This window comes from Schistocerca serialis, chromosome 2, assembly GCF_023864345.2.
Source record: "Schistocerca serialis cubense isolate TAMUIC-IGC-003099 chromosome 2, iqSchSeri2.2, whole genome shotgun sequence".
In the NCBI taxonomy this organism is placed as follows: Eukaryota; Metazoa; Arthropoda; class Insecta; order Orthoptera; family Acrididae; genus Schistocerca; species Schistocerca serialis.
The window spans coordinates 299,067,168-299,082,774 of NC_064639.1; the positions used below are offsets into that span (position 1 = coordinate 299,067,168).

The 15,607-nt window shown below is 39.4% G+C and overlaps 1 protein-coding gene across 1 annotated transcript in view; it reads left to right on the forward strand.

The window, feature by feature from the left end:
• LOC126457068 (mediator of RNA polymerase II transcription subunit 14) overlaps positions 1–15,607 on the forward strand; it is a 183,043-nt gene that overhangs the window by 118,117 nt on the left and 49,319 nt on the right. The window contains exon 17 of the mRNA XM_050093067.1: positions 13,391–13,528. Coding sequence (XP_049949024.1) covers positions 13,391–13,528 — 138 coding nt within the window. The remainder of the gene's footprint in view (positions 1–13,390; positions 13,529–15,607) is intronic.

Here is a 15,607-nt window from a genome sequence, read left to right on the forward strand (position 1 = left end):
AATTATAAATGCTATACTGAAGAGAACCTTTTTGAATAACCAAAGTACGAATAATATGCCCGAAAAAAATGCATGTTTCAGCACTTCATTATTGAGAAGATACAAGAGGATGAATTTGTAAACAATTAAGTAAATGTGGGGGATTAAAAAAACTGGAAAGAAAAGAAATTGCCAGAGATGAGGATAAAAAATATGTAAAGGTAAAGCAACAAAATTTTGAACACAGCATAGAAATAAAAGTGAAAGCAGAGTAGACTCAAAGGACTAATAAGGGGGGGGAAACCTCCTTGGCCTTAATAGAGGATCTGGTTTAATAGTGAGTTTCAGTGTTCGAACACCAACTAATACTATTGAATAGCATGGATGTTAACAATGCTTTGGCAGGCATATGTGCTCGTGTCACATTTGTGATAGACAAAATGTATGTGGTAATGCCCCATGTTTAATATTACAGGCAGTCTGATTAGTGTAAGTTGTGGCACAGGAGACAATCTGGTGCAGCACAATGAAAGTGAGACACTACAGTGCACTACTAGGACTGTATGTATTGGAACTGATGTTCTTGCCTCCTTTCAACATGAGAATCACCTCATTCAGCTATCATGCGCAGTTACAGCTCAGTCAGGCCACAGCAATCAGAGACAGTGGGCATGTGTGTGTGAGTTGTGCTAGTATGAAGAATTACAATATGGCATGTGTGTTTTCTACTTCAGAAGAAGGCCCTTTGGCCAACTAACATTTCTTCTCGCACTGTTTTCTACTTCAGAAGAAGGCTCTTTGACCAACTAAAATTTCTTCTCGTGATATTGTTGTTATTCCACCATAGACTTCGCACTTTCTCTCTCTCTCTCTCTCTCTCTCTCTCTCTCTCTCTCTCACACACACACACACACACACACACACTTATCAAATTTTTATATCTACAAATAAAACAGAAGTAATAGCAGTGGAAGGGAAACAAGTAAGAAGAGCAAAAAAGGACATGAACAGTAAGGTAATAGCACAGATAATTTCATTTAGATATCTTGTGATAGAGATATCACTATACAAAACTAATTTAGTTGTGGTTCAAAATACACAGAAATATGACACATTAATGGTTATATAAGGAGAACCTTGGCAGAACTGTGAGGAAAGAGATACCATGAAGTCTGCACAATGTGATGGCTAAGCCTGCTTCCATGTATTGTAGTGAAAACTGGATTATAAGAAAAAGAGAGGAATAAAGAACTGAAACAGCTGAGTGAGGTTTCTGAGTTCACTGCTAGGACGAACATTAAGAAACAGAGTGCAAAATGAAGAAGTAAGACAGCAACTAGAATTTGAAAACAACGACAGAAGAGATTAGGCACTACTATGACCACGTCAAAAGAATGCCACCTGAGCGCTTGCCATGGCAAAGCAGTACATTTTAACCGAACTGAAAGATGGGATATAGAATGATCAGTGAAGAGATGGAGACAACAGTTTTGTTAAATTCCTTTTGTCTTGGAATGGGCCAACACCCATTCCTTGAAATGGAAGAAGAAGAAGAAGAACTTGGCATAAAGAAGAAGCATCATGGAATAGGCAATTTAATAATTGTCGGAACTGGAGGGGAGAGATAGATTGTAAAGGGGAACTTAGGCATGATACAGGAAGCAGGTTCAAATTGATATATTTCAGTAATTAATCAGATATGAAGAGGCTTGCTGAATAGAAGCAGTCTTCGGACTTTATACTCTTAACAGCAACATTATACAATATGGCATGACCAGCAATTCAAAAGAATTTTGTGGAAAACAGCTCAAACAGCAAAAGTGTAAAAAAAGCATTATTATTATTATTATTATTATTATTATTGTTATTTATTATATCTCTTAGCCCATCATGGCACATTCCAAGCTGAATGACTCCTTGTCAAAGCAGTAAGACAGTATTTCCCTTGATATACACTCCTGGAAATTGAAATAAGAACACCGTGAATTCATTGTCCCAGGAAGGGAAACTTTATTGACACATTCCTGGGGTCAGATACATCACATGATCACACTGACAGAACCACAGGCACATAGACACAGGCAACAGAGCATGCACAATGTTGGCAATAGTACAGTGTATATCCACCTTTCGCAGCAATGCAGGCTGCTATTCTCCCATGGAGACGATCGTAGAGATGCTGGATGTAGTCCTGTGGAACGGCTTGCCATGCCATTTCCACCTGGCGCCTCAGTTGGACCAGCGTTCGTGCTGGACGTGCAGACCGCGTGAGACGACGCTTCATCCAGTCCCAAACATGCTCAATGGGGGACATGTCCGGAGATCTTGCTGGCCAGGGTAGTTGACTTACACCTTCTAGAGCACGTTGGGTGGCACGGGATACATGCAGACGTGCATTGTCCTGTTGGAACAGCAAGTTCCCTTGCCGGTCTAGGAATGGTAGAACGACGGGTTCGATGACGGTTTGGATGTACCGTGCACTATTCAGTGTCCCCTCAACGATCACCAGTGGTGTACGGCCAGTGTAGGAGATCGCTCCCCACACCATGATGCCGGGTGTTGGCCCTGTGTGCCTCGGTCGTATGCAGTCCTGATTGTGGCGCTCACCTGCACGGCGCCAAACACGCATACGACCATCATTGGCACCAAGGCAGAAGCGACTTTCATCGCTGAAGACGACACGTCTCCATTCGTACCTCCATTCACGCCTGTCACGACACCACTGGAGGCGGGCTGCACGATGTTGGGGCGTGAGCGGAAGACGGCCTAACGGTGTGCGGGACCGTAGCCCAGCTTTATGGAGACGGTTGCGAATGGTCCTCGCCGATACCCCAGGAGCAACAGTGTCCCTAATTTGCTGGGAAGTGGCGGTGGGGTCCCCTACGGCACTGCGTAGGATCCTACGGTCTTGGCGTGCATCCGTGCGCCGCTGCGGGCCGGTCCCAGGTCAACGGGCACGTGCACCTTCCGCCGACCACTGGCGACAACATCGATGTACTGTGGAGACCTCACGCCCCACGTGTTGAGCAATTCGGCGGTACGTCCACCCGGCCTCCCGCATGCCCACTATACGCCCTCGCTCAAAGTCCGTCAACTGCACATACGGTTCACGTCCACGCTGTCGCGGCATGCTACCAGTGTTAAGGACTGCGATGGAGCTCTGTATGCCACGGCAAACTGGCTGACACTGACGGCGGCGGTGCACAAATGCTGCGCAGCTAGCGCCATTTGACGGCCAACACCGTGGTTCCTGGTGTGTCCGCTGTGCCGTGCGTGTGATCATTGCTTGTAGAGCCCTCTCGCAGTGTCCGGAGCAAGTATGGTGGGTCTGACACACCGGTGTCAATGTGTTCTTTTTTCCATTTCCAGGAGTGTATATTGAGAGTGTGATTTCTGTAAGTCATACCCTGAAATGAGATCAACAGTATTAAAATAAATCTTGTTATACTACCCAGATTTACCTTCTGACCTCTGTAACACTGATTTTAGGATCTATGAGATCTATAATCATACCTTCTTGGCTTTTGCACATGTAAGCATCATGTTACAAGACCTACTACACTGTATATGTTTCGTGTTAGTATTACATAGTCCAGCTGCTTTACTGACAAAACATACATGATGATACGGCAATCTGTGAGAGCACAGATGATACTTCAGTTCACCTACTGATCTTATCCAGCATTTCATATTGACATGATCATTGCCAAGCTATACTTTGATTAAAATAACTGTGTGATTGGCATTTTGGTGAGTCTATACTCGGGCTGCTGAAACATGTCACTTCAAGGTCACTCCCCAAGCGCCGTAGAGTTGGTAGTATAACTAACAAACAAGTGGGGAATGGGAGGCGCTGCTTCTTCTGAACCAGTAGCAGCACCGAACAAAAGCCGGTTCCGGCGACGCCGCTACCATATTGCTGCTTCTGTGTAAACATTGTATGTTAGTGCACGAACGCCTGCTGTTGTGTTGTGTTACCGCCTCGAATACAGTTTTTATTTGTTAAACAATGTCACCAAAATGATGTCATTCACCAATCAACATTCCGTTGCACCGTGGAGTGCCATTAAATAGTCAGGCTTTGGAATTGCTACGGAGCATCCATGAGTTTTAAGAGCAAGAAAAAGAATTTGTTTCTGTTCATGGGCATGCATCTATTCGTGCTGATAAAGTTTTAAAGCGTACCTCAAAAACTCTAGAAATCGGTGAAAGAACAGCTATAAGGAAAGGGGTGCTACTTCAAGACTTATAAGACAGTGAAGTAAACAGTGTGGAAGAAAGCCCCCATGGGAAAAAAAACGGTGTGTTTTTAAGTACTCCGGGAAAGGAAAAAAAAAAAGCAGCCTCGTCCTGTTACAGATATTGATTCTTTCCAACCCAATGCAATTCGTTGGCACATATACGGATACTATAAAAGGAAAGAATACCCCACCATAGCGAAGTTGCTAATTTCTTTAAAAGAAAGTGAAGTTTTCTCAGGGGGGGAAAGCGTCACTTAAGATGATATTAAAAAGTATGGGCTTCCGTTTTGAAAAGTTTGTTGGACAAAAACTGTTACTAGAAAAAGCTCATGTCGTTGCAGCTCGTACCATTTTCTTACACAGAATTGTAGGAAAGGACATACACTCAGTCATATGGTTAGACGAAACCTGGGTCAACGCTGGAGAATCAGTTGAGAAATGCTGGACAGATGATACTCCGAATAGCAGCAGTCATCAGCCAACAGGAAGAGGATCCTGATTAATTGTGGCCCATGCAGGATCTTCAAATGGCTTTGTGCCTGAAGGACTTCTATTTTTTGATCGAAAAAACTGGTGACTATCATGACGATATGGACCACCCACAATTTGTACAGTGGTTTAAAAATTTGTTGCTTCAGTTAAGTATTTGGACAGTGTTTGAGAAGGACAGTGCACTGTACCATTCTGTGATTTAGATAAAACTCCCACCACTAGTGACCGTAAAGAAACTATGGTGCAGTGTTTGCAGTCGGGAGACATTATTGCAGACATGAGCATGACAGAGCTGCTGTTATACTCGCTCATGAAACAAAGTAATCCTGTGCCGCCTAAATACATTGTAGATGAAATTGCAAGCGAACCGGGTCACTTGGTAATTTGGCTTCCACCTTATCACTGCCATTTTAATCCGATTGAATTGGTATGGAGTGAAGTGAAGGCGTACATGAGAAGTGACAACAAGACTTTTAGTATAACAGAAGTGGAAAGACTGCTATGTGAAGGTCTTGCTACTGTAGACACTATCTCATGGAGGAAAAAAGTAGACCCTATTGCTAAACGGATAAGAGCATCACAGGCTATAGATGGCATTATAAATGAAAACAAACAATTAATGATTTCTCTTAATGATGAAGGTGACCAAGACAACAGTTTTGGCGCCAGTTCCAAAGATTGTGAAGGAGAACTGGGTGGAATTGTACCACTGACATTGTAAATTGGTGAGTGTAAATGTGTACTGAATTAATTCTTTCTCTCTGCAATCGGATAGGCTATGCTTGTTTTGCTTTATTTCTTTCTATGAGTGTGGATAGCGTGTTATTTGGTACGCTTAGATTTACATTATTATATGACATTTTAGATGCAGCTATTACTGTAACAATTTGGAAAGACTTTTCATAGATATTGTCATTAACTTAGAGTGTTTTTTATTTCCTGGTTTCATACACTATCAAACGCTTAGTCTCCGTTGTCGTTCTCTCCATTTTTAGAAAAACGTACTTCGTTGCAGTGTCAAGTGACATGTTTCACTGGCCCGGGTATAGTGGTAGGGGTCAGCCCCCAGCCAATTGTTCTTTTTCGGGTGCCACCCGCTCACTGTGTGGCATGCTTTGTAGGTTGTGGTGTAACTTGGTGATTATGTAGAATAACATGTTCCACTTTTAACCATTTAGGCCAGCAAAAGATGTTCGTGGAAACTGAAAACATAGTTTAGGTAGTTGTTAAGTGTGGAACATCCCACTGTATGCATCCTGGTTTGATATATGTGCAGATGGATTTAAAAGGAAGACATCTCAGCATATCGACAAGGCACGATGGCGAATGTGTGTCTCCACTTGCTGTGCAAGCGCGCTTCTGATTTGGCATCACAACTTGGTGGTGGCTTGGAAGTCAGGTGCAGGCAAGAACGTTAACACCAAAATAAGTGAAGAATATATGAGAACTGTCTTCAGAGTATCTAATATCAAATCAGTACAGCAGTCCACGTTGTGGTCTGTTGTGAGTTGTGACATAGTAAGGATCTGTGTAACCTGCAGCTGTAAATTAATTATACAGAGAAGACATTGCAATTACAATACAGTTGCTGCAAAATGCTTTGTGTCATTCAGTAGTTAGAATAGAGTGGACCTCTCTTTCAATATCCACTCCAACTGCAAAAGGTGAAGAAGTGACACAGCACAGTGTAGTGGCACTGCATAGTAGGCCCACTATAGGAATTAACTTCAACAACAATGACTGCAAAAATATTTGAAAGGTAATAGTTGGCACACTTATCCACTGAGTGACAGATCGTACATGGAGTGGAACACATCATAACACTAAAACTATTGCCACATACACTCCAAGGTACGTGCAGCACGTGTCAAGCTAGACTGGCTGTATGCCGACAACACTGATGATCAGAATGGTCACAGAATAATTGTCTGTACCAGCAACATTGGTCCTTAAAGTTAAATTATTCTAGTATCTTCCAGGTTGAGTTCTTCATTCTTTTTCATAATGTTACTAATTCTTTTTTCTGCTAACAGTCCGTATTGCAATTTCATCTGTATCTCTGCATTGATTGATTGATTTTTATTGTTGTAGAGACCTCAGAGATCATCTGAGGCATTACAAAAGTCAATGTTACATAGTATAAATGTTACACAAATAATTACAAAAACAAGAAAAATATTACACAATGTAAATATTACAGAAATAATTATGGTACCTTCACACAAAAACAAAACAGAGAAACTTCTGGTACAAATTGATATTGCATAGTAAATTTAGCCAATTACAGACTTACTCATATACAGAAGCATATAAAAACTGATCACAAAGTGTAATCATACCATATTCTTTGCCTCCCTTAAAAATTCATCAGTTTCATTAAATGCTGAGCTCAAGAAGAAATTCTTTTACTTTTTTTGAATTGTTGAATTGGAAGATCCCTGATATGTTGGGGTATGGCATTAAAAAATTTTATGGACTTGTATAAGAAGCACTTTTGTGTTTTTTTATAGTTACATCAGAAAGAAACTTTTGTTGTCTGTCAGATTTGTTAACTATTTTGTGTACCACTTAGTCTCATATTCTGCTAAATTGCACTTGTCTGTTTGCCGGTTGCACTTATTTGTTTTTGTTGTTGTTGTTGTTGTTGTTGTGGTGGTCTTCTGTCCAGTGACTGGTTTGAGGCAGCTCTCCATGCTACTCTATCCTGTGCAAGCTTTTTCATCTTGAAGTACCTATTGCAACCTACATCCTCCTGAATCTGCTTAGTGTATTCATCTCTTTGTCTCCCTCTATGATTTTTACCATCCACGCTGCCCTCAAAACCAAATAGGTGACCCCTTGACGCCTCAGAACATGTCCTATCAACCGATCTCTTCTCCAGTCAAGTTGTACCACAAATCCCTCTTCTCCCCAGTTCTATTCAGTAAGTCCTCATTAGTTTCGTGGTCTACCCATCTGATCTTCGGCACTCTTCTTAGCACCACATTTCGAAAGCTTCTACTCACTTGTCTAAACTATTTATTGTCCATGTTTCACTTCCATACGTGGCTACACTCCATACAAATATTTTCAGAAAAGACATCCCGATGCTTAAATCTACACTTGATGTTAACAAATTTCTCTTCTTCAGAAACGCTTTCCTCGCCATTACCAGTCTACATTTTATATCTTCTCTACTTAAACATCATCAGTTATTTTGCTCCTCAAATAGCAAAACTCCTTTACTACTTTAAGTGTCTCATTTCCTAGTCTAATTTCTTCAGCATCGCCTGATTTAATTCGACTACATTCCATTAACCTCGTTTTGCTTTTGTTGATGTTCATCTTATAGCCTCCTTTCAAGACACCTTCTATTTCATTCAACTGCACTTGTAGGTGTAGAAGTGTATCAACAGTATGGCAAAGGAGGATTTGACGGTTTCTCTGGGACTATCTATGCACATTATTCTTATAACTATCATGTACATTTTTTTAGAATGCTACTGATGTAGTACCCTCAGACTTTTCGCAGATGATGCAGATACAAGTTCTATTCAAAAAATTCTGGAGCTTTGTCCACAAAATTTTTCTACACTTACCTTTCATGTACAGTCTCCTTCGAAATACTCTCCTCCATAATTGATATACTGCTCCCAATGCTGTTTCCCACTTCTGGAAGCAGTCTTGGTATGCCTCCGGCTGGACCACATGAAGCAATGTCTGTTGAGTTTTCTTTTATCTCGGCTATCATGCAAATCTTCATACATTCAATGGGATTTCCAACTTTGCAAAAAAAAAAAAAAAAAAAAAAAAAAAAAAAAAAAAAAAAAAAAAAAAAAAAAAAAAAAAAAAAAAAGAAGTCCACAAGGGCCTGATCTGGATAATACAGAGGATGAGGCAGCACATTGATTTTGCTTTTTGTGTAATAGTCACACACCAACATGTGTGAATGTGTGGGTGCATTATTATAATACAAGAGCCATGAATTGTCTTGCCATATTTCGAGCTCTTTCCTTCTCATATTTTCTCACAGGCATCGCAACGTGTCCCGGTAGTACCACTGAATAACAATTTGTCCCTGTGGCACAAATTTCTGATGAACTAATCCTTCGAAGTCAAAGAAAACTATCATCGTGGCTGACAAGCTTTTTTTGGTCTTGGAGAACCTTTCCTGACTCATTTTGAAGATTGAACCTTGGTCTCAACATATAACCATAGACCCATGTCTCATCACCAGTTATGTTGCGCTTAAGGAATATCTCATTGTCATTTACACAGTCCAAAAGTTCTTCACAGATTTCAAGGCAAAGGTGTTTCTGATCCTGACTCATGAGCTGTGGGTTGGATTTGGCAGTAACACAATGCATTCCAATATGCTTTGTCAAGATTTCTTAACAAGATTGAACTGAAATGTTACATTCTTCTGCAATCTCTTGGGCAGTCAGTCTTTGATTGGAATGCACAATTTTATCGACATTCCGGACATGAGCGTTGTCAGTAGATGTTGAAGGGCGTTCTGAATAGGGGTCATTGTGAACTTCTTTTTGGTCATTTTTAAACTATGTGAACCATTTGTAACACTGAGTACGGCTTAAGCACTCATCACTGTAGGCTTCCTACGTCACTAGGCTGTCTCTGTAAAGGTTTTCTTGAGTTTCATGCAAAATTTAATGCAGACAGGTTGCTCCTCTAACTCTGCCATCTCGAAATTCACAAACTGTGTGACGTAACATTCTTCTCAATACAGCATTGAACAATAACTAGCAGACATACAACAATGAAACTTCCGGCAGTTATGTATTAAACCAGGCATGTGCAGGAATGCCAACTGCATTCTGCTCCAACACACCATTTGCACAAAATTACGAATGTTCTGGAATTTTTTGAACAGACCTTGTATGGATAATGAAGTACTGTCTGATGGAGGCTGCACAAATACTCAGTCAAATCTTCATAAGATTTCAAAGTGGTGCAAAAATTGGCAACTTCCTTTAAATATTCAAAAATGTAATATTGCGCATTTTACAAATGAGAAAACATAATATCATATGACTATAATATCAGTCAGCTGTAGTTGGAATTGGTGGACTCATGCTAATACCGGGTGTAACACCTGTCCATTATGCAAGCAATTATTCACCTTGGCATTGATTGATAGAAGTGTTGGGTGTCCCTCTAAGAGCTATTGTGCCAAATTCTGTCCAATTAAAATATTAGAATGTCAAAATCCTGAGCTGGTTGGATGGCCCTACCCATAATAAATATTCCAAACCTTCTCAACTGGGAAGAGATCTGATGGCCTAGCTGGTCAAGGTAGAATTTGATGAGCATGAAGGCAAACAGTAGAAACTCTCTCCATGAGCAGGCAGGCATTATTTTGCTGAAATGTAAGCCCAGGATGGCATGCCATGAAGGGTGACAAAATGGGGTGTAGATCATCATCTACATACCACTGTGCTATGAAGGTGCTGCAGATGATGACCAAAGGGGTCGTGCTATGAAACGAAATGACACCCCAGACCAACACTCCTGGTTGTTGAGCCATAGGCAGACGACAGTCATGTTGGTATCCCACCACTGTCTGTGGCTTCTCTAGACACATCTGTGCTGGTCATAGGGGCTCAGTTTGAAGCAGGACTCATCACTAAAGACAGCTCTATTCCAGTCAATGAGATTCTAGGCTGAATGTGCCTGACACCACTGCAAATAGGCTTGTTGGTGTGCAGAAGTCAGTGGTATTCAACACAAGGGGCACCGTAAGCTCAGTCGCCTTTCTGTGATCTGCCTATTAATTGTTCTTGTGGTTACTTTAGCATCAGTTACATGGCAGACCAATGAGGAATACCATTCCTGGACCCTGAGTGCCTCTGTGACAATTACTTGGTTCTCACATTCTGTTGTCTCTTTAGTTCAGTCGCTTCCTTGTTGGTGCTGTGTTCGGCTGTGACTCACCCATTCCTGCCAGTGTTGTCGAATAGGGGCATCACTCCTATTCAAATGTCAAGTGGTTCACCGAGTACTCCAACCAGCTTCTTTGAGACCAACTACATGTCCTCTCTGACATCTGCATATATTGTTCATGCACCTGTCTGCAAGGCATAGTTGCTGCCTAACTGAGTCCATGAATTGAAATTTGCAATTTGTGCCCTGATACCTACATGTCCCCTATGTACCATCCTTGCCAGTTGTGTGGTGAAATTGCGCTGCAGCATCACACATTCATCCATTGGCTGACAAAGTTTACAATTTCGTATTTTCCATCGATACCTGTATGTAAATCAATTTGTGCTTAATTTGCGTAACTCCTGTGTAGTTTGTTTTTTTATCTTAGAGTGTATGTTCAGTCGAACATATTTTGGAATAACTAGTGTGAGCTGATGAACAAAAAACTGTCAGAAATCAAATCCAAAGTTCATGGATTCAGTAGACAGTCAATTATGATTTTTCTGTATCACACATCACTTCTTTCATCTATGGCAGTTATTTGTCAATGTGAAGAATGCCTAGTTGTATTGTAGTTCAGAGCCCAGGATAAACTGTAGTTCTCTTATTTTTGTATTGGGTAAGGTTATTCAAAGGTAAGAGAAAGTCACACACATACCACATTTCAGGTTGAGGAGTCTTAAGCTTTTTATCTTTAGCATTGTCAAGTAGTTACTTTCACATAATTAGGTAAGTCATTAATGGCAGCTAATGTCTAAGAACCATGCTTTATAGTCATTACGTTCTTCAGGAAAGAATCCCAATTTTTGAGTTAGTTATGACTCAAGTCAAATCATTTATGACATAGAATATGAGCTATTCTAGAACAATGTTAATAGGAATATATCATTGTGAGACATTTTATTTCAAAAACATACATATTTTGTTATTGCCACTTCTAACTTATTATCTAGAATTTTTACATCTCCTGGCTCATTATGAACTGTTATTGAGAAAATACTTTACTATAAAAGAAAAATAATAAATTTGAGCTACAGCCAGAGCTTCAGCTTTTTGTCTTGTTGTCTCTCTTCACAGTTGCACAATTGATCTTACCATCTCTTCTTATGTATTTCCAAGGTTTGCTTTCCTTTTCATACAAAATCGTTTATGGTTATAGTTATTCTTGTGTTTGTTATTTGGTTGTTCTTCCTAATATCCCTAGTACTGCATCCTCATACTGCCCTCCTCTATTCATGCAATGCTCCAAAGAAATGTGGTCAATTTGTGAGGGATGAGATGTACAGTTCAATAAAATGAAAAGAAACAAAGATATTTATACAGAATTGAAAATTTTGAACACTTGAAATGAGGATGCAGTACTAGGGATATTAGGAAGAACAACCAAATAACAAACACAAGAATAACTATAACCAAAAACGATTTTGTATGAAAAGGAAAGCAAACCTTGGAAATACATAAGAAGAGATGGTAAGATCAATTGTGCAACTGTGAAGAGAGACAACAAGACAAAAAGCTGAAGCTCTGGCTGTAGCTCAAATTTATTATTTTTCTTTTATAGTAAAGTATTTTCTCAATAACAGTTCATAATGAGCCAGGAGATGTAAAAATTCTAGATAATAAGTTAGAAGTAACAATTGTCTGTAACAACTAACACTTTCCAGAGCATAAATTATGAGTTTGGCTAGGCTGCAGTGAAAGATTAGAGCTACAATCTGTAGTGCACCCTGGAATGTAAATCAGTCAAATTGAAAAATGGCAGGGAAGGAGGAGGAGATAAATCCATATAAAATTGTAAAAAAATAGAGACATGAAAGTGACAAAGGTGGAGAGAGAAAGCAGGTGGGTGCAAGAGAGAATAAAAGATGTGGAAAAGGGTTGGCAGAAAGTGAAACAATTAGCAGTAGTTACGATTTTTGCAGTCTTCATTTTCATATTTTTGAGCAGCAGACAGAATTATTTGTGCTGTATCCTGCTACTAGTGCATGTGAGTGCGAGCATGCCCAGTGTAGTGTCGCTGAATGTTTGTACTTCAATCAACCACGAAGTGTATCAGTACGGGCCGACCAGTAGAGCCTGGTTGTAGGAAGCATGCACACAGTATGGTCTCAGTTGCAGCTTCTACTGGTGGTTTGGACCTATATAAACGCAGAGCAGTGACGACACACTCTCACTATGTTCTTTTAATTTGCACCACTAACATCAATTGTTCCGTGTATTGCTGGAACGGTTTCATGTATTACTTGGTTACTACAATTTGGATAAAATTTGTTATTAGCATGTAATATGTCAGCACAATTTAACATGCAAGCTGTTGTTGAAATATTTCATGACTTAATATCTGCACAAGTATGACCTATGCTATTTTGTTGAAGTCAATATAGACACAGCATCTGAAATTTTGAATATGAGTGCATTTGTGCTCATGACATTTGTCTGAAAATTCACAATTGAATTTTAACTGACTTTTTGTACTTGCCATTCATTCAAAGATTTGTGTTAAAGCAGGCATGCTGTGGAACAACTTGAGACATTTGTTGGAGGATTTGGGATTGATGGGTTTGATTTTTATGTGTGAGTGTCATATTTAAAGTTGATGTACATCATTTCCATGCCTCTATGGATCGTTGTTATTAATTATGTGTATATCCATCAAGCTACTTTAATGTTATGTTATTCACTTGTATTTACTGTTCTGTTTGTTCTGTTGCTAATTTTTGTGTTTTTCTATGTATATTTGTTTTTTACTATTGTAGAAAAATACAATCTCTCCAACATCGTGAGCATCAAGTCATACAGCTACAGCAGACTTGTTTTGGGATATGGTCCTGACAGAAGTGCCACAGTCACAGTCCACTGGAACAGTTCTGATAAAGCTTTCAAGCTAGTTTTTGGTAAGCATATGTTTATTCTGGATAATATTGTGGCACACTTCATGTTTTGCAGAATGTTAATTGCTGAAACATTTAAATTTCATGTAATGGTGCTTGTGTGTGCTGCATTTACCACTAATGATAAAAACCCCAAAATTCTCGATCAAAGAAAATTTGACCATACATAAATTAATTTACCATTAAGTCTGTGTATTAAGCTTATTTTATTAAACTGATCGAAGATTCAGATAATTTTGTAAATACTACAGTGGAATGTCCTGTACTGAATCCAAAATATGTACATTAGGTAGTTTACCACTCACCAAATAGAGGAGCCATTTAGTCCACAGACATGCATCTGCAAAAGACCATTTTTAAAGCCAAGCTTTGGAAAAAGGAAACATGCCACGATGAATGAATTGGGTTTTTTGTGTGTGTGTGTGTGTGTGTGTGTGTGTGTGTGTGTGTGTGTGTGTGTGTGTGTGTGTGTGTTTTCTGCTTAAAGATATATACTATGTTCACTTTACTTCTCACAAATATTACAGCTTTGTCATTTATTATTAAAATTACATTGGAATATCTCATGTTTGTACTTGGAAAATTTAGGATGTGATCAATGAACCACTGATAAGACTTTGCATTTCTCTGACATCTGTTGAGATGACTTTGCCAGCTAAATATAAGGAAATCTTTGTCGGAAAGTGAACGAGTCAGAAGAAATCAGAAACCTTTCCCCATGGAAGGAGATAAAAGATGTAAAGTGACACATGAAAATGCTTAGGGAGCTAATTAAATATTTCATTACACAATGCATTTATTGTCTATCAAACCATTGAAAAGACAAAGATATAAATCTCAGGCTACTGATCATAACAAAACTGGAGAAACTCACAGGAAAGGACTGGACTGTAGTGCAGGACTTCGTTTTGGAGTATACCACACAAATGTGGACAAATGATCCTGCACTAGAACCATTTAAATAAACTGATGCATTGTTTACCAGCTGAATGCTTAATCCATTTGCAGAGGCTGAGCACAAGCACGGAAACTACTGACTTTAACGGTTCTTGTGTTGGTTTTGGTTTACCTGGCCTCTCACTGGCACTATTATAGTTTGAACCTGCACAAGTAGCTCATATTAAAGTCTCTGCACTGGTAAAACATACATTATTGGCATAAATAATGTAAATCATGACTGGCACATATATTGGTGTGTCCAGTATCAAGCTATCAGTAGCAATGAATAGCCAAAGAGGAATTGTTCACACACACGCAACAAGCACTGTTCTGATGGTGACCATGCTGTGAAACACAAACACTGGGTCTTTTATATACATTTAACTACTTAGTTCATGAGGATCATCCATACTGACACCAAAGTTGGGAACTGACTCCTCAGTATATGTTTCTGTCACTATCCTTTTGATCATATTATGCACTAATATGTTCCTCCATTTATCTTTCAAGACCTTTCCTCTCTCTCTCCTCTATTTACTTTCTGCATTATAATTGTCTTGGTACCCCTGGATTCAGTATTTATGTAAAAATACAATTTGCTTTTATCTCATTTTCTCTACATACTGAGCCTTAACCTTTCCCTTTCTTTTCTTTTGCACCTTTTCCAAGCTGTTTACTTATTATAGACAAATTATTCCCCCTCCCATCCCCCTCTTCTGTCCATGTTATTTTTATATTTACGTATCTTCTTCCTCCTCTGTTAAACCTATCGGCAGTAAGTACCACACTTATTAATACTCTGGAATTTTAATTGTGATAGCCCATAGTTATTTCCTAATCATTTCTGTGATTGGCCTCTCCAGATCCAAGGTTTGAAATGACATTCCCTTCCCTTCCATGCCTGTAAATAAACATTTTCCTGTGCCCTGTCTTTGAAGGGATTCAAAACGTTCATAAATTAAATGTGTGCATTAGTCCTTCTTCAGATGTTCATGTGTTGGGAACTGGTAAGGTGATGACCCTCCTCTGTAACAGATTTTTTTTTTTACTATATATTTTTTGTTTTTTATATAAAGATTTGAAAAGTTAGAGATGCAAGTTTTTCTTTAGTTTGTTGCTTTTGGCTCTCTTTTAACAGCACAG